The 26,678-nt window shown below is 36.6% G+C and overlaps 1 protein-coding gene across 2 annotated transcripts in view; it reads right to left on the bottom strand.

The window, feature by feature from the left end:
* Positions 1-26,678, bottom strand: part of LOC5508762 (serine/threonine-protein kinase tousled-like 2) — a 40,256-nt gene that overhangs the window by 4,382 nt on the left and 9,196 nt on the right. For both annotated transcript variants that reach the window (XM_048723914.1, XM_032377598.2), the window contains 12 exons: positions 11,192-11,218; positions 10,791-10,865; positions 10,298-10,336; positions 10,006-10,077; positions 8,450-8,586; positions 8,158-8,246; positions 7,452-7,509; positions 6,815-6,881; positions 6,630-6,727; positions 6,453-6,534; positions 6,280-6,371; positions 5,332-5,377 (listed from right to left, as the gene is read on the bottom strand). In XM_048723914.1, the coding sequence (XP_048579871.1) occupies positions 5,332-5,377; positions 6,280-6,371; positions 6,453-6,534; positions 6,630-6,727; positions 6,815-6,881; positions 7,452-7,509; positions 8,158-8,246; positions 8,450-8,586; positions 10,006-10,077; positions 10,298-10,336; positions 10,791-10,865; positions 11,192-11,218 (882 nt within the window). The remainder of the gene's footprint in view (positions 1-5,331; positions 5,378-6,279; positions 6,372-6,452; positions 6,535-6,629; positions 6,728-6,814; positions 6,882-7,451; positions 7,510-8,157; positions 8,247-8,449; positions 8,587-10,005; positions 10,078-10,297; positions 10,337-10,790; positions 10,866-11,191; positions 11,219-26,678) is intronic.

Genomic DNA, 26,678 nt, shown 5'->3' with positions numbered 1-26,678 from the left:
AAAAAAAGGGTTCCAATCATTAAATCATGGGTAGTAAGGGGATTTTATGAGTTAAGATTGATCCTTGTTGTCAGTTTATAATGAAACGTGATTTCCAATGTTGCAACTTGTGAAACGTGCAGGGGATTTTATGAGTTAAGATTGATCCTTGTTGTCAGTTTATAATGAAACGTGATTTCCAATGTTGAAACTTGTGAAACGTGCAGGGGATTTTATGAGTTAAGATTGATTCTTGTTGTCAGTTTATAATGAAACGTGATTTCCAATTTTGGAAACTTGTGAAACATGCAGGGGATTTTATGAGTTATGATTGATCATTGTTGTCAGTTTATAATGAAACGTGATTTCCAATTTTTGAAACTTGTGAAACATGCAGGGGATTTTATGAGTTAAGATTGATCCTTGTTGTCAGTTTATAATGAAACGTGATTTCCAATGTTTGAAACTTGTGAAAAATGCAGGGGATTTTATGAGTTTTGATTGATCCTTGTTGTCAGTTTATAATGAAACGTGATTTCCAATGTTTGAAACTTGTGAAACATGCAGGGGATTTTATGAGTTAAGATTGATCCTTGTTGTCAGTTTATAATGAAACGTGATTTCCAATGTTTGAAACTTGTAAAACATGCAGGGGATTTTATGAGTTAAGATTGATCCTTGTTGTCAGTTTATAATGAAACGTGATTTCCAATGTTTGAAACTTGTGAAAAATGCAGGGGATTTTATGAGTTTTGATTGATCCTTGTTGTCAGTTTATAATGAAACGTGATTTCCAATGTTTGAAACTTGTGAAACGTGCAGGGGATTTTATGAGTTAAGATTGATCCTTGTTGTCAGTTTATAATGAAACGTGATTTCCAATGTTTGAAACTTGTGAAACATGCAGGGGATTTTATGAGTTAAGATTGATCCTTGTTGTCAGTTTATAATGAAACGTGATTTCCAATGTTTGAAACTTGTGAAACATGCAGGGGATTTTATGAGTTAAGATGGATCCTTGTTGTCAGTTTATAATGAAACGTGATTTCCAATGTTTGAAACTTGTGAAACATGCAGGGGATTTTATGAGTTAAGATTGATCCTTGTTGTCAGTTTATAATGAAACGTGATTTCCAATGTTTGAAACTTGTGAAAAATGCAGGGGATTTTATGAGTTATGATTGATCCTTGTTGTCAGTTTATAATGAAACGTGATTTCCAATGTTTGAAACTTGTGAAACATGCAGGGGATTTTATGAGTTAAGATTGATCCTTGTTGTCAGTTTATAATGAAACGTGATTTCCAATGTTTGAAACTTGTGAAACATGCAGGGGATTTTATGAGTTAAGATTGATCCTTGTTGTCAGTGAATAATGAAACGTGATTTCCAATGTTTGAAACTTGTGAAACATGCAGGGGATTTTATGAGTTAAGATTGATCCTTGTTGTCAGTTTATAATGAAACGTGATTTCCAATGTTTGAAACTTGTGAAACATGCAGGGGATTTTATGAGTTAAGATTGATCCTTGTTGTCAGTTTATAATGAAACGTGATTTCCAATGTTTGAAACTTGTGAAACATGCAGGGGATTTTATGAGTTAAGATGGATCCTTGTTGTCAGTTTATAATGAAACGTGATTTCCAATTTTTGAAACTTGTAAAACATGCAGGGGATTTTATGAGTTAAGATTGATCCTTGTTGTCAGTTTATAATGAAACGTGATTTCCAATGTTTGAAACTTGTGAAACATACAGGGGATTTTATGAGTTAAGATGGATCCTTGTTGTCAGTTTATAATGAAACGTGATTTCCAATTTTTGAAACTTGTGAAACATGCAGGGGATTTTATGAGTTAAGATTGATCCTTGTTGTCAGTTTATAATGAAAAGTGATTTCCAATTTTTAAAACTTGTGAAACATGCAGGGGATTTTATGAGTTAAGATTGATCCTTGTTGTCAGTTTATAATGAAACGTGATTTCCAATGTTTGAAACTTGTGAAACATGCAGGGGATTTTATGAGTTAAGATTGATCCTTGTTGTCAGTTTATAATGAAACGTGATTTCCAATGTTTGAAACTTGTGAAACATGCAGGGGATTTTATGAGTTAAGATTGATCCTTGTTGTCAGTTTATAATGAAACGTGATTTCCAATGTTTGAAACTTGTGAAACATGCAGGGGATTTTATGAGTTAAGATGGATCCTTGTTGTCAGTTTATAATGAAACGTGATTTCCAATTTTTGAAACTTGTGAAACATGCAGGGGATTTTATGAGTTAAGATTGATCCTTGTTGTCAGTTTATAATGAAACGTGATTTCCAATGTTTGAAACTTGTGAAACATACAGGGGATTTTATGAGTTAAGATGGATCCTTGTTGTCAGTTTATAATGAAACGTGATTTCCAATTTTTGAAACTTGTGAAACATGCAGGGGATTTTATGAGTTAAGATTGATCCTTGTTGTCAGTTTATAATGAAAAGTGATTTCCAATTTTTAAAACTTGTGAAACATGCAGGGGATTTTATGAGTTAAGATTGATCCTTGTTGTCAGTTTATAATGAAACGTGATTTCCAATGTTTGAAACTTGTGAAACATGCAGGGGATTTTATGAGTTAAGATTGATCCTTGTTGTCAGTTTATAATGAAACGTGATTTCCAATGTTGAAACTTGTGAAACGTGCAGGGGATTTTATGAGTTAAGATGGATCCTTGTTGTCAGTTTATAATGAAACGTGATTTCCAATGTTTGAAACTTGTGAAACATACAGGGGATTTTATGAGTTAAGATTGATCCTTGTTGTCAGTTTATAATGAAACGTGATTTCCAATGTTTGAAACTTGTGAAACATGCAGGGGATTTTATGAGTTAAGATTGATCCTTGTTGTCAGTTTATAATGAAACGTGATGTCCAATGTTTGAAACTTGTGAAACATGCAGGGGATTTTATGAGTTAAGATTGATCCTTGTTGTCAGTTTATAATGAAACGTGATTTCCAATGTTTGAAACTTGTGAAACATGCAGGGGATTTTATGAGTTAAGATTGATCCTTGTTGTCAGTTTATAATGAAACGTGATTTCCAATGTTGAAACTTGTGAAACGTGCAGGGGATTTTATGAGTTAAGATTGATCCTTGTTGTCAGTTTATAATGAAACGTGATTTCCAATGTTTGAAACTTGTGAAACATGCAGGGGATTTTATGAGTTAAGATTGATCCTTGTTGTCAGTTTATAATGAAACGTGATTTCCAATTTTTGAAACTCGTGAAACATGCAGGGGATTTTATGAGTTAAGATTGATCCTTGTTGTCAGTTTATAATGAAACGTGATTTTCAATTTTGGAAACTTGTGAAACATGCAGGGGATTTTATGAGTTATGATTGATCCTTGTTGTCAGTTTATAATGAAACGTGATTTCCAATTTTTGAAACTTGTGAAACATGCAGGGGATTTTATGAGTTAAGATTGATCCTTGATGTCAGTTTATAATGAAACGTGATTTCCAATGTTTGAAACTTGTGAAACATGCAGGGGATTTTATGAGTTGAGATAGATCCTTGTTGTCAGTTTATAATGAAACGTGATTTCCAATTTTTTAAAACTTGTGAAACATGCAGGGGATTTTATGAGTTAAGATTGATCCTTGATGTCATTTTATAATGAAACGTGGTTTCCAATTTTTGAAACTTGTGAAACATGCAGGGGATTTTATGAGTTAAGATTGATCCTTGTTGTCAGTTTATAATGAAACGTGGTTTCCAATTTTTGAAACTTGTGAAACATGCAGGGGATTTTATGAGTTAAGATGGATCCTTGTTGTCAGTTTATAATGAAACGTGATTTCCAATGTTTGAAACTTGTGAAACATGCAGGGGATTTTACGAGTTAAGATTGATCCTTGTTGTCAGTTTATAATGAAACGTGATTTCCAATGTTTGAAACTTGTGAAACATGCAGGGGATTTTATGAGTTAAGATTGATCCTTGTTGTCAGTTTATAATGAAACGTGATTTCCAATGTTTGAAACTTGTGAAACGTGCAGGGGATTTTATGAGTTAAGATTGATCCTTGTTGTCAGTTTATAATAAAACGTGATTTCCAATTTTTGAAACTCGTGAAACGTGCAGGGGATTTTATGAGTTAAGATTGATCCTTGTTGTCAGTTTATAATGAAACGTGATTTCCAATTTTTGAAACTTGTGAAACATGCAGGGGATTTTATGAGTTAAGATTGATCCTTGATGTCAGTTTATAATGAAACGTGATTTCCAATGTTTGAAACTTGTGAAACATGCAGGGGATATTTTGAGTTAAGATTGATCCTTGTTGTCAGTTTATAATGAAACGTGATTTCCAATGTTTGAAACTTGTGAAACATGCAGGGGATTTTATGAGTTAAGATTGATCCTTGTTGTCAGTTTATAATGAAACGTGATTTCCAATGTTTGAAACTTGTGAAACATGCAGGGGATTTTATGAGTTAAGATGGATCCTTGTTGTCAGTTTATAATGAAACGTGATTTCCAATTTTTGAAACTTGTGAAACATGAAGGGGATTTTATGAGTTAAGATTGATCCTTGGTGTCAGTTTATAATGAAACGTGATTTCCAATTTTTGAAACTCGTGAAACATGCAGGGGATTTTATGAGTTAAGATTGATCCTTGTTGTCAGTTTATAATGAAACGTGATTTCCAATTTTTTAAAACTTGTGAAACATGCAGGGGATTTTATGAGTTAAGATTGATCCTTGATGTCATTTTATAATGAAACGTGATTTCCAATTTTTGAAACTTGTGAAACATGCAGGAGATTTTATGAGTTAAGATTGATCCTTGTTGTCAGTTTATAATAAAACGTGATTTCCAATGTTTGAAACTTGTGAAACATGCAAGGGATTTTATGAGTTAAGATTGATCCTTGTTGCCAGTTTATAATGAAACGTGATTTCCAATGTTTGAAACTTGTGAAACATGCAGGGGATTTTATGAGTTAAGATTGATCCTTGTTGTCAGTTTATAATGAAACGTGATTTCCAATTTTTGAAACTTGTGAAACATGCAGGGGATTTTATGAGTTAATATTGATCCTTGTTGTCAGTTTATAATGAAACGTGATTTCCAATTTTAGAAACTTGAGAAACATGCAGGAAACCCCCTTACTGCCATGATAAAGGAACAAAATATATTTTAACAGGGGGATGTAGGCCATACTATGGTTAATAATTATAAGCAATAAAACAAGGTAAATAAAGTACACAAGTAAAAAAGTACATAAAGTACAGTACTTAAAAAATGTACTGTACAATATGAAGATCAACATCAACTGTGAAATAGGAACTTACAGGATGGTTCAGTGATTTGTGAATGTTGTATTCTCTCAGGGCATGTCTGGAAAAAACAGACATTAATAAAGAGGAATTGCAACACATAATACAAAGTGTCGTGAGAAATAAAATGATTATTGGAGTAAATGCTGCATCAGCTTTGTTATTTGTAAATTCATTTTCTATACCTACTATAATACTAGAATATAACTATGCTTTTACAGCAAAACCAACATAAAATATTATTACAATGCTGCCTGTTACATAATACATTCTTTATTAAGGTAATTCCCTTGAATTGCAATGCACACCCCTTCTGCGCATAGTGGCGCACCCTGTTTGTTCGAATTTTCCGGTATTAAGTGTGCGCGCGCCACAGTTGTACAAGAAAACACAGCAAAAGGCGCACGTTTTTTACTTAAAATCGCTTTGACAGAAAAACGAAGTCGGTTACCCCCATTTTTTATTTACTCAAATAGTTAAATATATACGGAAAAATGATATACTGAAAAAAGAAAAAAAGTTGGGTTGTAGAAGTTTTGTAATTTCTCTTAAAGCCGTAAAAATACTTCAAAATGGCGCTTTTTACTGTATGAATAGTGGCAAAAACAATGTCTTTTAGTGCGATCTATTAAAATGTGATTTGTTTTGAACATTAACTACTACAGGTTATTGTTTAGGAGATCGGATTTTGGCAGCTCGACAAACAGAACTTAATTTTCTAAAAACTATACGCACTCTTTTTTGAAGTTGGGATTTTTCCTTGCATGATCAGTAAAAAGGCGTAAACTTTACGCCCCCCTGTTGTGAAAACGAGTTCGGTACCCCCATTTTTTAATTACATTTTTGAAAGCCCTTAACTTCAATATTGTTTATGCCAAGTTTAAAAAAATTCTTGGTTGTAGAATAATTCAAGGGAATTACCTTAAGCGGACACATGATTTAAAGTTTATATACTGTACATACTTGATATAGTTCGCTTTCTTGTCTTCTTTCCACTCTTTTATTAGCTGGTGTATTTTACATGCAACATATCTATGATTTACCAGATCGTAGCCCTGTAAAAAAATACAAAACAATATAGTCAGTTGGATACAAACAAAGAGCATGCATATTTGAGGCACCATGAGCAACCATACCTTATATACTTCACTAAAGCCACCCTTGCCAAGCAAACTGAGCAGCAGATACTGATTATTTAACTTTGGATGGTTTTTAAACCTGGAACGAAAACAACGACAATAGTTTAACAATAGTTCTATGCAAGGATGCACACAATCAATGCAAGGCAACACAGAAGCAATAGTTCATCTTACCTGGAATTATCTTCATGCTGTAAGCGTTTAATCTCTCGAATATGTAAACTTCGTTCTCTGTCTAGTTTGTCCAGCTCAAGTTGCAGTTCTGTTTCCTCCTATAAACCACAACAGTCAACAGCTAAGAGTTTGATACATATGTGAAACTAATTCACCTGCGAAGTGTATGTGTACAGAAGCCCTACCTTTTTTAGGGCTGCAGCTCTAAGTTTGAGTATTTCCTCTTTTTCATAGTACTCCATCGGTGACAAACTGAAATAAAACATAATCATCAACAACATAGCTTTCAAATGTCCTGTGTATAAGCATGCTAAACATGCTATGTATAAGGATGCTGAAACTATAAGTATTGGATTGCACTGTAGTACTGCAATTACAGAACATGTGTACAAAAAATAAAAATACACCCGTGTGCTAGACATCATTTCATTCCATCTTGGTGTTAAATTATTTCCAACTAATTCTATTGAAATTATTCCCAAGGTAAAAGGTTTGAAGCTCAAAAAGGCAAATTAAACATTTTTATCAACAGTTCATCTCATTCAAAAGTGGATCACTACTTAACAATTAGACTACGAGTTTGAGGCGCATAGCGCCAAGTTGACTATTTGTCTCATAGAAAATTCAAATATTCAAATACTACCTTCAAATAAATGACGATTTTAATAAATCTCAGTAATAAATAACTGCTTTTGTCAACGCTTTTTTGCTATTCACTATCTATGGTTCCATAGATAGTGAGTACGGGAGCCAATCAAACTGCAAGATTCCTGATAGTATGTGATTGGATTTATACTAATATACTATAGCTTGCTTACTTACACAGGCGAAAGGGGTCTGGTGAATTCTCCATCACTAGACTTTCCTTTTTTATCTTTGACTAAGGAACAAAACAAAAGCAGTTAAAGATGCTGGATTTCTCTTGTGATCAGTCTTTTATCGACCCGCTTTGTCGACACAGTATTGCTGGTAGAATGTTCAGGGGAAGTTGGGTACGTGCAAACAGCACCAGCACATGAGCAATCCGTCTTCACATGGATCATCACATGGAATTGCATTTGAATCTCAGTATACAGTACCTGTCTCTTGATTAAAAATATTGCCTTCATTAATAATTTGTGATTTTCCCTTCTCATTAAAATGAGAGCAATATTTGGTCAGTGCTTTTTTCACTATGGAAATGATGCAAATATGCCAAACATTGCTGTGAAAAGGAAATTTACATTTAGCATTACACCTATTTCACAAAAGGTTGTCAGTGCAAAAGGTGAATGGCAAATGGCTTTTGGGTACTAATTAATAGAGTCCAGCAATGTCAGAGCCAAGCACTGGTAACCTTTTAATGGATAGTTGTTTTGATTTATCCATATTTTTCGAAACGCATGGTTACTTTCAAAGAACTACCATTTGCCAATCGCCATTTGCACTGACAACCTTTATTGAGATAGGTGTATATTGTACATGGCATAAAGCAATTTGGTAACTGGTAAATAATTTGGTAAACAAATAAATCTCAATTTTTTGTTACCTGTTGCTCCACTTGATGGTTTCTTCTTAACTAATAATTTCTTCTGTTTTTCAAGTTCTTCTCGTTTTTGGTTGATTTTCTCTTGTTGTCTTTAAGAGATAAGAATCCATATATTTATATAATATATTTGCCAGTTACATCCCTCACAATAGCCCTCATAATATGGGGGAAATACCGCCTTTTATTTATTACACTTGCATAACACAGATAATCACACATTAGTGACTATGTGCAAGTGTTATAAATAAAAGCCCTAGTGCATCAATAACAGGATTTGGCAAAATAATCCTACTTGTTAAGCTCCTTGAATGCATAACCCTCTGACCATGAGTCCACAAACTGGGCACCTTGTCGTACAGGAACAAACTGTCCAAGTCGGAGACGATTTTCGCTACAGTTCTCTCTCACCCTTTTTTTTTCAAGCCGTGCCTGTGATAAAAAAATATAAAAATCAGAACAGTGTCCTCAAAAAGGTACAAACCCATTCCTCAGGCCTTATTATGAACTGGCCAATATTAGTTTCCGGAGGTTTAATGACGTTAATGACGGGTTTCATTAGGTCCCGGCAACCGGTGAAGCCACCAGCTATATATTTTCCATAGAGCGCCGGCTACTCTTTTTAAAAAGTTGATTTGAACTAATGAAATAAAATGACTTTCACTCCCTACTTATCAATTTCCACCACCTTTTCAAAAACTTAATGAAACCCCTGCATAAGGATTAAGTGAAGTTGTCAAATGAGCAATTATGTATCATCCTTTGGTATAAAAATGCCCTGGTTCCAGAGCCTCGAAAGTCTCTCTCTTTGGTGGTCAGCGACCTTGCGACAAGGCTCTGGCATCTCGAAGTGCTATTTCGATTTATGCTAGGTTCAGAATCTGAACTTGGTCGCTGATTGGCTAATTGACGAGTGGTCATGAAAACCAAAAAACTCTGACATTTTTATATTGTATTTTAAGTTAAAAAGGTTAAAACCTTTTTCTTAATACAGCAATAACAAACATCGAAGCGAACGAAACAGGAGCGATATATTAAATCTTAATTGCAATATTCAAAGTGCTTTGCAGTTCATATTAGTCCGTATTCTGTATTAGTCCATATTCCCCTGTTCAAGAGGAATCTCTTTACCAGTTCATCAAACGGCGAGATGTCTTATCTGTGCTGTCAACTGGCTACAACAGGAAATCAGTAATTTTCCAGCTTATTCCAGGCATTTGCTCTCGACTCAGCAATAGTGGATTCAACTTTCTCAAGCAAGCGATTGTACAGGTCATTTACCCCCTTTCCCCTGAGTTTTTTTATAGACTCGTTCCGAGGATAACTGCAAGCTTATCTGTGATTTCCTCCTCCTTTGAGCGCTTTCTCGAGAAAATGTTTCACATTTCACACCTCCTTCTTTGTGCAGATTCTTGTCACTAACTCTAGAGTAATGATCCCATGGGTTTTCAGATTAATTTTGTTGTTTTTAACTCCAGTTTTCATGCGCGTTTCATACTCGTGAACTCAATTCCTGAGCGAAGAGATGTTTGCATCCAAGGTAGCACCACGTGAAACTGACACATGCTAATCACAAAATGTTAACATGGATGTAAGGCTTAAGTTGAAATAGCGCTTCAAAAGGCCAATGCCTCGTCTCAACCATGCTGGCCAGTAAATAGAGAGAAGTTTGAGGCTCTGGAACCAGGGTAGTATCAAAGGTAATTTGTGTAAAGTACCTTAAAGTGATAAATAATGCTTAAAAAAGTGAGTAAGAAAACAGAGGACACATCTATGCTAACGTCACCAAAGATGCTTAGCCTGAAATCAAATCCAAATGAATTATACAAGATAAATTAATGTTCTTCTTACTGCTTCAAGTAGGAGATGTTCATTGACTTCTGTACATTTTTGTAAGCGTTGCTTTAACTCATCTTCCTTTTTCTGTAATAAACAAATATAATAAAGATAATATGTTATAATATTACATAGTAATAAACATGCTATAATAAAGATACATTACAGAAAAGACAGTGTCTTTAGTCAGTCTGAATCAGCAGAACTACTCAACTATCCTCTCATTATGAAATGACACATCAATACACTTGTTTAATGTGTCAAAATATTACATAGGCGGTGATCAGTAGGTATGAAACTGACTCACCTCATGTTTTGATATCTCTTCTTTATAACTGTCCAAAAGCTGAAAGCAAACAACAATTATCTTTATTATCCATTTTCTATCAATGTAATAGTCCCTGAAATGCTACTGTGTATCAAGTACAAAAGCATACCAGACAAAGGGAAATAAAAAACATATTGATAGATATAGAATGGAATTGAAGTAAGTATTGCAGCAAAACTGTCTTGGTAAAGTGTATGTCTAAAGAAGAGCAAGGAAAGAAACAAAAACTACATCCCAATCATACCAAAAGCTTTTTTACATAAGCCCCATCCCATCTTTTTCGAGCCCCCATTCGATTTTTTTTATACTTTTGTAAAACAAAAATTCCTATCTAGTGTCAAAAGAAGGAAAACGTTTTTTTTAATCTATGATCCTCCCTTCTCATACAGTTTATACAGTATCTCAAGTCTTATATCTATAATGTTGAGGTATAACAAGCAAATATTATAATAAGCACAGGATATTTACTTACTCTCTTAAGATCCTGAATAGTGTCATCCTTTTTTTGAGATTTCTCTACACCGTAAGACATATGGTTTTCCATATCCTGTGAGCAAAAAAGTAACTTTTATTGCATCCTGTCCAATTTAAGCCTGCTAAAATGCAATGTTTCTGAAGAACAAGGCAAAAAAAATAGGTACTGATCACTATTGTATGTGAGCAAGAAAAATGCTCACACAAGGAACAAAATGACATGTTGTAGAATGTTTTTGTTCTTTATTACGATGGAAATCACACCCATTTATTTTTGGCAGTTGACGGAGACCTCAACCTACAAAAGAATCTATTAGAATCTAAATTATCTCTAAATTATCACTGCTTTTTCTATTAATGCACACATTCGAGGAATTGTTTGGGATTCTGTAATCCTACCTTAATAGTTGACATTGTCAGTGATGTCTATAGGACAAAAAATCAACATAAGAAGGGTATTAAACAAAGTAAAAACAAGGAACCATATACAGTCTCTGATGAGTTAATTGCGTACATACAGCACTATCCGCTAGTGTACAGTAAACAAATCCACTGTCGGGGGACAAGTTTTGCTAAAAATGTACATAGCAGGAGTTTGATCTTGCATGGTGTCTGGGCTTAAGAGGTATAAATAAAACCTCAAATGCAATTCAAGCCATGCGAAAGGGCTTTAACATGGTTGTCTTTGCTGATTGCTCAGGAACTTACAGTAGAACAGTGATTATACAACAACACTTATAAATTGTGCACTCTGAATGGTCAAGGGTCCAGGTGTTATTAGAGGAGAGACACACACACGCTTGGCATCAGCATCCCCAAAACTAGATTGTAACGCAAGAAAACATATTTAATGTTGTATAAAACAAACAGATCTCATTTTTTGTGCCTTTGTCCTCTAATAAACTACAGTCACACAACTTGACTGCATCTCGTGGACATGGCTCTCAAAACTGTGAATCTATTAGGGAAATCTGTGAATCTATTAGAGGACGGAAGCATGCCAAAGTGAGATCTCTTATAAATCCTGAACAGTAGAAATTATGTATAAAATGTTTGTTCCAACAAATCACATACAAGATATTCAATCAGTCAACAACCCAGAGAATAAATTCTCACTTAAGAAGACAAGAGAAATTCCTCACATATTTTTTTGTGTCTTTCAGTGTTGTCAAAACAATAAGTTTGTTAGTAAATGGCCAATGTTGGATACTAGATTGTATAGGGTTGTGGGGTTTAATACTGTGGAAAAAAAACAATGTGTTATGTTGTAAAACATGAAGTAGAGTCACTTATTCCAGTAGCCTCTAGTGTGCAATGTTGTAAGACATGAAGTAGAGTTACTTATTCCAGTAGCCTCTAGTGTGCAATGTTGTGAAACATGAAGTAGAGTCACTTATTCCAGTAGCCTCTTGTGTGCAATGTTGTAAAACATAAAGTAGAGTCACTTATTCCAGTAGCCTCTAGTGTGCAATGTTGTAAAACATGAAGTAGAGTTACTTATTCCAGTAGCCTTTAGTGTGCAATGTTGTAAAACATGAAGTAGAGTCACTTATTCCAGTAGCCTCTATGTGCAATGTTGTAAAACATGAAGTAGAGTCGCTCATTCCAGTAGCCTTTAGTGTGCAATGTTGTGAAACATGAAGTAGAGTCACTTATTCCAGTAGCCTCTTGTGTGCAATGTTGTGAAACATGAAGTAGAGTTACTTATTCCAGTAGCCTTGAGTGTGCAATGTTGTGAAACATGAAGTAGAGTCACTTATTCCAGTAGCCTCTTGTGTGCAATGTTGTAAAAAATGAAGTAGAGTCACTCATTCCAGTAGCCTTTAGTGTGCAATGTTGTAAACATGAAGTAGAGTTACTCATTCCAGTAGCCTTTAGTGTGCAATGTTGTAAAACATGAAGTGTAGAGTTACTTATTCCAGTAGCCTCTAGTGTGCAATGTTGTGAAACATGAAGTAGAGTTACTTATTCCAGTAGCCTTGAGTGTGCAATGTTGTAAAACATGAAGTAGAGTCACTTATTCCAGTAGCCTCTTGTGTGCAATGTTGTGAAACATGAAGTAGAGTCACTTATTCCAGTAGCCTCTAGTGTGCAATGTTGTGAAACATGAAGTAGAGTTACTTACTCCAGTAGCCTTTAGTGTGCAATGTTGTGAAACATGAAGTAGAGTCACTTATTCCAGTAGCCTCTAGTGTGCAATGTTGTAAGACATGAAGTAGAGTCACTTATTCCAGTAGCCTCTAGTGTGCAATGTTGTAAAACATGAAGTAGAGTCACTTATTCCAGTAGCCTCTTGTGTGCAATGTTGTGAGACATGAAGTAGAGTTACTTATTCCAGTAGCCTTTAGTGTGCAATGTTGTAAGACATGAAGTAGAGTCACTTATTCCAGTAGCCTTTAGTGTGCGATGTTGTAAGACATGAAGTAGAGTCACTTATTCCAGTAGCCTCTATGTGCAATGTTGTAAAACATGAAGTAGAGTCACTCATTCCAGTAGCCTTTAGTGTGCAATGTTGTGAAACATGAAGTAGAGTCACTTATTCCAGTAGCCTCTAGTGTGCAATGTTGTAAGACATGAAGTAGAGTTACTTATTCCAGTAGCCTCTTGTGTGCAATGTTGTGAAACATGAAGTAGAATCACTTATTCCAGTAGCCTCTAGTGTGCAATGTTGTAAGACATGAAGTAGAGTTACTTATTCCAGTAGCCTCTAGTGTGCAATGTTGTGAAACATGAAGTAGGACCACTTATTCCAGTAGCCTCTTGTGTGCAATGTTGTAAAACATAAAGTAGAGTCACTTATTCCAGTAGCCTCTAGTGTGCAATGTTGTAAAACATGAAGTAGAGTTACTTATTCCAGTAGCCTTTAGTGTGCAATGTTGTAAAACATGAAGTAGAGTCACTTATTCCAGTAGCCTCTATGTGCAATGTTGTAAAACATGAAGTAGAGTCGCTCATTCCAGTGGCCTTTAGTGTGCAATGTTGTGAAACATGAAGTAGAGTCACTTATTCCAGTAGCCTCTTGTGTGCAATGTTGTGAAACATGAAGTAGAGTTACTTATTCCAGTAGCCTTGAGTGTGCAATGTTGTGAAACATGAAGTAGAGTCACTTATTCCAGTAGCCTCTTGTGTGCAATGTTGTAAAACATGAAGTAGAGTCACTTATTCCAGTAGCCTTTAGTGTGCAATGTTGTAAACATGAAGTAGAGTTACTCATTCCAGTAGCCTTTAGTGTGCAATGTTGTAAAACATGAAGTGTAGAGTTACTTATTCCAGTAGCCTCTAGTGTGCAATGTTGTGAAACATGAAGTAGAGTCACTTATTCCAGTAGCCTTTAGTGTGCAATGTCGTAAACATGAAGTAGAGTTACTTATTCCAGTAGCCTTGAGTGTGCAATGTTGTGAAACATGAAGTAGAGTCACTTATTCCAGTAGCCTCTTGTGTGCAATGTTGTGAAACATGAAGTAGAGTCACTTATTCCAGTAGCCTCTAGTGTGCAATGTTGTGAAACATGAAGTAGAGTTACTTACTCCAGTAGCCTTTAGTGTGCAATGTTGTGAAACATGAAGTAGAGTCACTTATTCCAGTAGCCTCTAGTGTGCAATGTTGTAAGACATGAAGTAGAGTCACTTATTCCAGTAGCCTCTAGTGTGCAATGTTGTAAAACATGAAGTAGAGTCACTTATTCCAGTAGCCTCTTGTGTGCAATGTTGTGAGACATGAAGTAGAGTTACTTATTCCAGTAGCCTTTAGTGTGCAATGTTGTAAGACATGAAGTAGAGTCACTTATTCCAGTAGCCTTTAGTGTGCAATGTTGTAAGACATGAAGTAGAGTCACTTATTCCAGTAGCCTCTATGTGCAATGTTGTAAAACATGAAGTAGAGTCACTCATTCCAGTAGCCTTTAGTGTGCAATGTTGTGAAACATGAAGTAGAGTCACTTATTCCAGTAGCCTCTAGTGTGCAATGTTGTAAGACATGAAGTAGAGTTACTTATTCCAGTAGCCTCTTGTGTGCAATGTTGTGAAACATGAAGTAGAATTACTTATTCCAGTAGCCTCTTGTGTGCAATGTTGTTAAGACATGAAGTAGAGTCACTTATTCCAGTAGCCTCTTGTGTGCGATGTTGTAAAACATGAAGTGTAGAGTTACTTATTCCAGTAGCCTTTAGTGTGCAATGTTGTAAAACATGAAGTAGAGTCACTTATTCCAGTAGCCTCTAGTGTGCAATGTTGTGAAACATGAAGTAGAGTCACTTATTCCAGTAGCCTCTAGTGTGCAATGTTGTGAAACATGAAGTAGAGTCACTCATTCCAGTAGCCTTTAGTGTGCAATGTTGTGAAACATGAAGTAGAGTCACTTATTCCAGTAGCCTCTAGTGTGCAATGTTGTAAAACATGAAGTGTAGAGTTACTTATTCCAGTAGCCTTTAGTGTGCAATGTTGTAAAACATGAAGTAGAGTCACTTATTCCAGTAGCTTCTAGTGTGCAATGTTGTGAAACATGAAGTAGAGTCACTTATTCCAGTAGCCTCTAGTGTGCAATGTTGTGAAACATGAAGTAGAGTCACTTATTCCAGTAGCCTCTAGTGTGCAATGTGGTGAAACATGAAGTAGAGTTACTTATTCCAGTAGCCTCTTGTGTGCAATGTTGTAAAACATGAAGTAGAGTCACTTATTCCAGTAGCCTCTTGTGTGCAATGTTGTAAGACATGAAGTAGAGTCACTTATTCCAGTAGCCTCTAGTGTGCGATGTTGTGAAGCATGAAGTAGAGTCACTTATTCCAGTAGCCTCTAGTGTGCAATGTTGTAAGACATGAAGTAGAGTCACTTATTCCAGTAGCCTCTTGTGTGCTATGTTGTAAAACATGAAGTGTAGAGTTACTTATTCCAGTAGCCTTTAGTGTGCAATGTTGTAAAACATGAAGTAGGGTCACTTATTCCAGTATCCTCTAGTGTGCAATGTTGTGAAACATGAAGTAGAGTTACTTATTCCAGTAGCCTCTAGTGTGCAATGTTGTAAAACATGAAGTAGAGTCACTTATTCCAGTAGCCTCTAGTGTGCAATGTTGTGAAACATGAAGTAGAGTCACTCATTCCAGTAGCCTCTATGTGCAATGTTGTAAAACATGAAGTAGAGTCACTTATTCTAGTAGCCTCTAGTGTGCAATGTTGTAAAACATGAAGTAGGGTCACTTATTCCAGTAGCCTCTAGTGTGCAATGTTGTTATGACATGAAGTAGAGTCACTTATTCCAGTAGCCTCTAGTGTGCAATGTCGTGAAACATGAAGTAGAGTTACTTATTCCAGTAGCCTCTAGTGTGCAATGTTGTTAAGACATGAAGTAGAGTCACTTATTCCAGTAGCCTCTAGTGTGCAATGTTGTTAAAACATAAAGTAGAGTCACTTATTCCAGTAGCCTTTAGTGTGCAATGTTGTAAAACATGAAGTAGAGTCACTTATTCCAGTAGCCTCTAGTGTGCAATGTTGTGAAACATGAAGTAGAGTCACTTATTCCAGTAGCCTCTATGTGCAATGTTTTAAAACATGAAGTAGAGTCACTTATTCCGGTAGCCTTTAGTGTGCACTGTTGTGAAACATGAAGTAGAGTCACTTATTCCAGTAGCCTCTATGTGCAATGTTGTAAAACATGAAGTAGAGTCACTTATTCCAGTAGCCTCTAGTGTGCAATGTTGTAAAACATAAAGTAGAGTCACTTATTCCAGTAGCCTCTAGTGTGCAATGTTGTGAAACATGAAGTAGAGTTACTTATTCCAGTAGCCTCTAGTGTGCAATGTTGTAAAACATAAAGTAGAGTCACTTATTCCAGTAGCCTTTAGTGTGCAATGTTGTAAAACATAAAGTAGAGTCACTTATTCCAGTAGCCTCTAGTGTGCAATGTTGTGAAACATGAAATAGAGTCACTTATTCCAGTAGCCTCTTGTGTGCAATGTTGTGAGACATGAAGTAGAGTCACTTATTCCAGTAGCCTTTAGTGTGCAATGTTGTGAAACATGAAGTAGAGTCACTTATTCCAGTAGCCTTTAGTGTGCAATGTTGTGAAACATGAAGTAGAGTTACTTATTCCAGTAGCCTCTAGTGTGCAATGTTGTAAAACATGAAGTAGAGTCACTTATTCCAGTAGCCTCTAGTGTGCAATGTTGTAAGACATGAAGTAGAGTTACTTATTCCAGTAGCCTCTTGTGTGCAATGTTGTGAAACATGAAGTAGAGTCACTCATTCCAGTAGCCTTTAGTGTGCAATGTTGTAAAACATGAAGTAGAGTCACTTATTCCAGTAGCCTCTTGTGTGCAATGGTGTAAAACATGAAGTAGAGTCACTTATTCCAGTAGCCTCTAGTGTGCAATGTTGTAAGACATGAAGTAGAGTCACTTATTCCAGTAGCCTCTAGTGTGCAATGTTGTAAAACATGAAGTAGAGTCACTCATTCCAGTAGCCTTTAGTGTGCAATGTTGTAAAACATGAAGTAGAGTCACTTTTTCCAGTAGCCTCTTGTGTGCAATGTTGTGAAACATGAAGTAGAGTCACTTATTCCAGTAGCCTCTAGTGTGCAATGTTGTTAAGACATGAAGTAGAGTCACTTATTCCAGTAGCCTCTAGTGTGCAATGTTGTAAGACATGAAGTAGAGACACTTATTCCAGTAGCCTCTATGTGCGATGTTGTGAAACATGAAGTAGAGTCACTCATTCCAGTAGCCTCTTGTGTGCAATGTTGTTAAGACATGAAGTAGAGTCACTCATTCCAGTAGCCTCTTGTGTGCAATGTTGTAAGACATGAAGTAGAGTCACTTATTCCAGTAGCCTCTAGTGTGCAATGTTGTAAAACATGAAGTAGAGTCACTTATTCCAGTAGCCTCTTGTGTGCAATGTTGTAAGACATGAAGTAGAGTCACTTATTCCAGTAGCCTCTAGTGTGCAATGTTGTAAGACATGAAGTAGAGTCACTCATTCCAGTAGCCTATAGTGTGCAATGTTGTGAAACATGAAGTAGAGTCACTTATTCCAGTAGCCTCTTGTGTGCAATGTTGTAAGACATGACGTAGAGTCACTTATTCCAGTAGCCTTTAGTGTGCAATGTTGTAAGACATGAAGTAGAGTCACTTATTCCAGTAGCCTTTAGTGTGCAATGTTGTAAGACATGAAGTAGAGTCACTTATTCCAGTAGCCTTTAGTGTGCAATGTTGTAAGACATGAAGTAGAGTCACTTATTCCAGTAGCCTTTAGTGTGCAATGTTGTAAAACATGAAGTAGAGTCACTTATTCCAGTAGCCTATAGTGTGCAATGTTGTAAGACATGAAGTAGAGTCACTTATTCCAGTAGCCTTTAGTGTACAATGTTGTAAAACATGAAGTAGAGTCACTTATTCCAGTAGCCTCTATGTGCAATGTTGTGAAACATGAAGTAGAGTCACTTATTCCAGTAGCCTCTAGTGTGCAATGTTGTAAGACATGAAGTAGAGTCACTCATTCCAGTAGCCTCTTGTGTGCAATGTTGTGAAACATAAAGTAGAGTCACTTATTCCAGTAGCCTCTAGTGTGCAATGTTGTTAAGACATGAAGTAGTCACTTATTCCAGTAGCCTCTAGTGTGCAATGTTGTAAGACATGAAGTAGAGTCACTTATTCCAGTAGCCTCTAGTGTGCAATGTTGTAAAACATGAAGTAGGGTCACTTATTCCAGTAGCCTCTTGTGTGCAATGTTGTAAGACATGAAGTAGAGTCACTTATTCCAGTAGCCTCTATGTGCAATGTTGTGAAACATAAAGTAGAGTCACTTATTCCAGTAGCCTTTAGTGTGCAATGTTGTAAAACATGAAGTAGAGTCACTTATTCCAGTAGCCTTTAGTGTGCAATGTTGTAAGACATGAAGTAGAGTCACTCATTCCAGTAGCCTCTAGTGTGCAATGTTGTGAAACATGAAGTAGAGTCACTTATTCCAGTAGCCTCTTGTGTGCAATGTTGTAAGACATGAAGTAGAGTCACTTATTCCAGTAGCCTCTTGTGTGCAATGTTGTAAGACATGAAGTAGAGTCACTTATTCCAGTAGCTTCTAGTGTGCAATGTTGTAAAACATGAAGTAGAGTCACTTATTCCAGTAGCCTCTTGTGTGCAATATTGTGAAACATGAAGTAGAGTCACTTATTCCAGTAGCCTCTTGTGTGCAATATTGTGAAACATGAAGTAGAGTCACTTATTCCAGTAGCCTCTATGTGCAATGTTGTAAAACATGAAGTAGAGTCACTTATTCCAGTAGCCTCTTGTGTGCAATGTTGTAAAACATGAAGTGTAGGGTTACTTATTCCAGTAGCCTCTTGTGTGCAACGTTGTGAAACATGAAGTAGAGTCACTCATTCCAGTAGCCTTTAGTGTGCAATGTTGTAAGACATGAAGTAGAGTCACTTATTCCAGTAGCCTCTATGTGCAATGTTGTAAAACATGAAGTGTAGGGTTACTTATTCCAGTAGCCTCTTGTGTGCAATGTTGTAAAACATGAAGTAGAGTTACTTATTCCAGTAGCCTCTATGTGCATTGTTGTAAAACATGAAGTGTAGAGTCACTCATTTCAGTAGCCTTGAGTGTGCAATGTTGTAAAACATGAAGTGTAGAGTCACTCACTCCAGTAGCCTTTAGTGTGCAATGTTGTAAAACATGAAGTGTAGAGTTACTTATTCCAGTAGCCTCTTGTGTGCAATGTTGTAAAACATGAAGTAGAGTCACTTATTCCAGTAGCCTTTAGTGTGCAATGTTGTGAAACATGAAGTAGAGTTACTTATTCCAGTAGCCTCTTGTGTGCAATGTTGTAAAACATGAAGTAGAGTTACTTATTCCAGTAGCCTCTATCTGCAATGTTGTGAAACATGAAGTAGAGTCACTTATTCCAGTAGCCTCTATGTGCAATGTTGTAAAACATGAAGTAGAGTTACTTATTCCAGTAGCCTTTAGTGTGCAATGTTGTAAGACATGAAGTAGAGTCACTTATTCCAGTAGCCTCTATGTGCAATGTTGTGAAACATAAAGTAGAGTCACTTATTCCAGTAGCCTCTTGTGTGCAATGTTGTGAAACATGAAGTAGAGTCGCTTATTCCAGTAGCCTCTTGTGTGCAATGTTGTGAAACATGAAGTAGAGTCACTTATTCCAGTAGCCTCTAGTGTGCAATGTTGTAAAACATAAAGTAGAGTCACTTATTCCAGTAGCCTCTATGTGCGATGTTGTAAAACATGAAGTTGAGTCACTTATTCAAGTAGCCTCTTGTGTGCAATGTTGTAAAACATGAAGTAGAGTCACTTATTCCAGTAGCCTTTAGTGTGCAATGTTGTAAGACATGAAGTAGAGTCACTTATTCCAGTAGCCTCTTGTGTGCAATGTTGTGAAACATGAAGTAGAGTCACTTATTCCAGTAGCCTCTTGTGTGCAATGTTGTGAAACATGAAGTAGAGTCACTTATTCCAGTAGCCTCTAGTGTGCAATGTTGTAAAACATAAAGTAGAGTCACTTATTCCAGTAGCCTCTATGTGCGATGTTGTAAAACATGAAGTTGAGTCACTTATTCAAGTAGCCTCTTGTGTGCAATGTTGTAAAACATGAAGTAGAGTCACTTATTCCAGTAGCCTTTAGTGTGCAATGTTGTAAGACATGAAGTAGAGTCACTTATTCCAGTAGCCTTTAGTGTGCGATGTTGTAAGACATGAAGTAGAGTCACTTATTCCAGTAGCCTCTATGTGCAATGTTGTAAAACATGAAGTAGAGTCACTCATTCCAGTAGCCTTTAGTGTGCAATGTTGTAAAACATGAAGTAGAGTCACTTATTCCAGTAGCCTCTTGTGTGCAATGTTGTGAAACATGAAGTAGATTCACTTATTCCAGTAGCCTTTAGTGTGCAATGTTGTAAAACATGAAGTAGTCACTCATTCCAGTAGCCTCTATGTGCAATGTTGTAAAACATTAAGTGTAGAGTTACTTATTCCAGTAGCCTTTAGTGTGCAATGTTGTAAAACATGAAGTAGAGTCACTTATTCCAGTAGCCTCTATGTGCAATGTTGTGAAACATAAAGTAGAGTCACTTATTCCAGTAGCCTCTTGTGTGCAATGTTGTGAAACATGAAGTAGAGTCGCTTATTCCAGTAGCCTCTTGTGTGCAATGTTGTGAAACATGAAGTAGAGTCACTTATTCCAGTAGCCTCTAGTGTGCAATGTTGTAAAACATGAAGTAGAGTCACTTATTCCAGTAGCCTCTAGTGTGCAATGTTGTAAAACATGAAGTAGAGTCACTTATTCCAGTAGCCTCTTGTGTGCAATGTTGTAAGACATGAAGTAGAGTCACTTATTCCAGTAGCCTCTAGTGTGCAATGTTGTAAGACATGAAGTAGAGTCACTCATTCCAGTAGCCTATAGTGTGCAATGTTGTGAAACATGAAGTAGAGTCACTTATTCCAGTAGCCTCTTGTGTGCAATGTTGTAAGACATGACGTAGAGTCACTTATTCCAGTAGCCTTTAGTGTGCAATGTTGTAAGACATGAAGTAGAGTCACTTATTCCAGTAGCCTTTAGTGTGCAATGTTGTAAGACATGAAGTAGAGTCACTTATTCCAGTAGCCTTTAGTGTGCAATGTTGTAAGACATGAAGTAGAGTCACTTATTCCAGTAGCCTTTAGTGTGCAATGTTGTAAAACATGAAGTAGAGTCACTTATTCCAGTAGCCTATAGTGTGCAATGTTGTAAGACATGAAGTAGAGTCACTTATTCCAGTAGCCTTTAGTGTACAATGTTGTAAAACATGAAGTAGAGTCACTTATTCCAGTAGCCTCTATGTGCAATGTTGTGAAACATGAAGTAGAGTCACTTATTCCAGTAGCCTCTAGTGTGCAATGTTGTAAGACATGAAGTAGAGTCACTCATTCCAGTAGCCTCTTGTGTGCAATGTTGTGAAACATAAAGTAGAGTCACTTATTCCAGTAGCCTCTAGTGTGCAATGTTGTTAAGACATGAAGTAGTCACTTATTCCAGTAGCCTCTAGTGTGCAATGTTGTAAGACATGAAGTAGAGTCACTTATTCCAGTAGCCTCTAGTGTGCAATGTTGTAAAACATGAAGTAGGGTCACTTATTCCAGTAGCCTCTTGTGTGCAATGTTGTAAGACATGAAGTAGAGTCACTTATTCCAGTAGCCTCTATGTGCAATGTTGTGAAACATAAAGTAGAGTCACTTATTCCAGTAGCCTTTAGTGTGCAATGTTGTAAAACATGAAGTAGAGTCACTTATTCCAGTAGCCTTTAGTGTGCAATGTTGTAAGACATGAAGTAGAGTCACTCATTCCAGTAGCCTCTAGTGTGCAATGTTGTGAAACATGAAGTAGAGTCACTTATTCCAGTAGCCTCTTGTGTGCAATGTTGTAAGACATGAAGTAGAGTCACTTATTCCAGTAGCCTCTTGTGTGCAATGTTGTAAGACATGAAGTAGAGTCACTTATTCCAGTAGCTTCTAGTGTGCAATGTTGTAAAACATGAAGTAGAGTCACTTATTCCAGTAGCCTCTTGTGTGCAATATTGTGAAACATGAAGTAGAGTCACTTATTCCAGTAGCCTCTTGTGTGCAATATTGTGAAACATGAAGTAGAGTCACTTATTCCAGTAGCCTCTATGTGCAATGTTGTAAAACATGAAGTAGAGTCACTTATTCCAGTAGCCTCTTGTGTGCAATGTTGTAAAACATGAAGTGTAGGGTTACTTATTCCAGTAGCCTCTTGTGTGCAACGTTGTGAAACATGAAGTAGAGTCACTCATTCCAGTAGCCTTTAGTGTGCAATGTTGTAAGACATGAAGTAGAGTCACTTATTCCAGTAGCCTCTATGTGCAATGTTGTAAAACATGAAGTGTAGGGTTACTTATTCCAGTAGCCTCTTGTGTGCAATGTTGTAAAACATGAAGTAGAGTTACTTATTCCAGTAGCCTCTATGTGCATTGTTGTAAAACATGAAGTGTAGAGTCACTCATTTCAGTAGCCTTGAGTGTGCAATGTTGTAAAACATGAAGTGTAGAGTCACTCACTCCAGTAGCCTTTAGTGTGCAATGTTGTAAAACATGAAGTGTAGAGTTACTTATTCCAGTAGCCTCTTGTGTGCAATGTTGTAAAACATGAAGTAGAGTCACTTATTCCAGTAGCCTTTAGTGTGCAATGTTGTGAAACATGAAGTAGAGTTACTTATTCCAGTAGCCTCTTGTGTGCAATGTTGTAAAACATGAAGTAGAGTTACTTATTCCAGTAGCCTCTATCTGCAATGTTGTGAAACATGAAGTAGAGTCACTTATTCCAGTAGCCTCTATGTGCAATGTTGTAAAACATGAAGTAGAGTTACTTATTCCAGTAGCCTTTAGTGTGCAATGTTGTAAGACATGAAGTAGAGTCACTTATTCCAGTAGCCTCTATGTGCAATGTTGTGAAACATAAAGTAGAGTCACTTATTCCAGTAGCCTCTTGTGTGCAATGTTGTGAAACATGAAGTAGAGTCGCTTATTCCAGTAGCCTCTTGTGTGCAATGTTGTGAAACATGAAGTAGAGTCACTTATTCCAGTAGCCTCTAGTGTGCAATGTTGTAAAACATAAAGTAGAGTCACTTATTCCAGTAGCCTCTATGTGCGATGTTGTAAAACATGAAGTTGAGTCACTTATTCAAGTAGCCTCTTGTGTGCAATGTTGTAAAACATGAAGTAGAGTCACTTATTCCAGTAGCCTTTAGTGTGCAATGTTGTAAGACATGAAGTAGAGTCACTTATTCCAGTAGCCTCTTGTGTGCAATGTTGTGAAACATGAAGTAGAGTCACTTATTCCAGTAGCCTCTTGTGTGCAATGTTGTGAAACATGAAGTAGAGTCACTTATTCCAGTAGCCTCTAGTGTGCAATGTTGTAAAACATAAAGTAGAGTCACTTATTCCAGTAGCCTCTATGTGCGATGTTGTAAAACATGAAGTTGAGTCACTTATTCAAGTAGCCTCTTGTGTGCAATGTTGTAAAACATGAAGTAGAGTCACTTATTCCAGTAGCCTTTAGTGTGCAATGTTGTAAGACATGAAGTAGAGTCACTTATTCCAGTAGCCTTTAGTGTGCGATGTTGTAAGACATGAAGTAGAGTCACTTATTCCAGTAGCCTCTATGTGCAATGTTGTAAAACATGAAGTAGAGTCACTCATTCCAGTAGCCTTTAGTGTGCAATGTTGTAAAACATGAAGTAGAGTCACTTATTCCAGTAGCCTCTTGTGTGCAATGTTGTGAAACATGAAGTAGATTCACTTATTCCAGTAGCCTTTAGTGTGCAATGTTGTAAAACATGAAGTAGTCACTCATTCCAGTAGCCTCTATGTGCAATGTTGTAAAACATTAAGTGTAGAGTTACTTATTCCAGTAGCCTTTAGTGTGCAATGTTGTAAAACATGAAGTAGAGTCACTTATTCCAGTAGCCTCTATGTGCAATGTTGTGAAACATAAAGTAGAGTCACTTATTCCAGTAGCCTCTTGTGTGCAATGTTGTGAAACATGAAGTAGAGTCGCTTATTCCAGTAGCCTCTTGTGTGCAATGTTGTGAAACATGAAGTAGAGTCACTTATTCCAGTAGCCTCTAGTGTGCAATGTTGTAAAACATGAAGTAGAGTCACTTATTCCAGTAGCCTCTAGTGTGCAATGTTGTAAAACATGAAGTAGAGTCACTTATTCCAGTAGCCTCTTGTGTGCAATGTTGTAAGACATGAAGTAGAGTCACTTATTCCAGTAGCCTCTAGTGTGCAATGTTGTAAGACATGAAGTAGAGTCACTCATTCCAGTAGCCTATAGTGTGCAATGTTGTGAAACATGAAGTAGAGTCACTTATTCCAGTAGCCTCTTGTGTGCAATGTTGTAAGACATGACGTAGAGTCACTTATTCCAGTAGCCTTTAGTGTGCAATGTTGTAAGACATGAAGTAGAGTCACTTATTCCAGTAGCCTTTAGTGTGCAATGTTGTAAGACATGAAGTAGAGTCACTTATTCCAGTAGCCTTTAGTGTGCAATGTTGTAAGACATGAAGTAGAGTCACTTATTCCAGTAGCCTTTAGTGTGCAATGTTGTAAAACATGAAGTAGAGTCACTTATTCCAGTAGCCTATAGTGTGCAATGTTGTAAGACATGAAGTAGAGTCACTTATTCCAGTAGCCTTTAGTGTACAATGTTGTAAAACATGAAGTAGAGTCACTTATTCCAGTAGCCTCTATGTGCAATGTTGTGAAACATGAAGTAGAGTCACTTATTCCAGTAGCCTCTAGTGTGCAATGTTGTAAGACATGAAGTAGAGTCACTCATTCCAGTAGCCTCTTGTGTGCAATGTTGTGAAACATAAAGTAGAGTCACTTATTCCAGTAGCCTCTAGTGTGCAATGTTGTTAAGACATGAAGTAGTCACTTATTCCAGTAGCCTCTAGTGTGCAATGTTGTAAGACATGAAGTAGAGTCACTTATTCCAGTAGCCTCTAGTGTGCAATGTTGTAAAACATGAAGTAGGGTCACTTATTCCAGTAGCCTCTTGTGTGCAATGTTGTAAGACATGAAGTAGAGTCACTTATTCCAGTAGCCTCTATGTGCAATGTTGTGAAACATAAAGTAGAGTCACTTATTCCAGTAGCCTTTAGTGTGCAATGTTGTAAAACATGAAGTAGAGTCACTTATTCCAGTAGCCTTTAGTGTGCAATGTTGTAAGACATGAAGTAGAGTCACTCATTCCAGTAGCCTCTAGTGTGCAATGTTGTGAAACATGAAGTAGAGTCACTTATTCCAGTAGCCTCTTGTGTGCAATGTTGTAAGACATGAAGTAGAGTCACTTATTCCAGTAGCCTCTTGTGTGCAATGTTGTAAGACATGAAGTAGAGTCACTTATTCCAGTAGCTTCTAGTGTGCAATGTTGTAAAACATGAAGTAGAGTCACTTATTCCAGTAGCCTCTTGTGTGCAATATTGTGAAACATGAAGTAGAGTCACTTATTCCAGTAGCCTCTTGTGTGCAATATTGTGAAACATGAAGTAGAGTCACTTATTCCAGTAGCCTCTATGTGCAATGTTGTAAAACATGAAGTAGAGTCACTTATTCCAGTAGCCTCTTGTGTGCAATGTTGTAAAACATGAAGTGTAGGGTTACTTATTCCAGTAGCCTCTTGTGTGCAACGTTGTGAAACATGAAGTAGAGTCACTCATTCCAGTAGCCTTTAGTGTGCAATGTTGTAAGACATGAAGTAGAGTCACTTATTCCAGTAGCCTCTATGTGCAATGTTGTAAAACATGAAGTGTAGGGTTACTTATTCCAGTAGCCTCTTGTGTGCAATGTTGTAAAACATGAAGTAGAGTTACTTATTCCAGTAGCCTCTATGTGCATTGTTGTAAAACATGAAGTGTAGAGTCACTCATTTCAGTAGCCTTGAGTGTGCAATGTTGTAAAACATGAAGTGTAGAGTCACTCACTCCAGTAGCCTTTAGTGTGCAATGTTGTAAAACATGAAGTGTAGAGTTACTTATTCCAGTAGCCTCTTGTGTGCAATGTTGTAAAACATGAAGTAGAGTCACTTATTCCAGTAGCCTTTAGTGTGCAATGTTGTGAAACATGAAGTAGAGTTACTTATTCCAGTAGCCTCTTGTGTGCAATGTTGTAAAACATGAAGTAGAGTTACTTATTCCAGTAGCCTCTATCTGCAATGTTGTGAAACATGAAGTAGAGTCACTTATTCCAGTAGCCTCTATGTGCAATGTTGTAAAACATGAAGTAGAGTTACTTATTCCAGTAGCCTTTAGTGTGCAATGTTGTAAGACATGAAGTAGAGTCACTTATTCCAGTAGCCTCTATGTGCAATGTTGTGAAACAT

The sequence above is a fragment of the Nematostella vectensis genome, chromosome 2 (genome assembly GCF_932526225.1).
Source record: "Nematostella vectensis chromosome 2, jaNemVect1.1, whole genome shotgun sequence".
In the NCBI taxonomy this organism is placed as follows: domain Eukaryota; kingdom Metazoa; phylum Cnidaria; class Anthozoa; order Actiniaria; family Edwardsiidae; genus Nematostella; species Nematostella vectensis.
The sequence above is the reverse complement of the archived record's forward strand: the minus strand, read 5'-3'. Positions and strand labels throughout refer to the sequence as shown.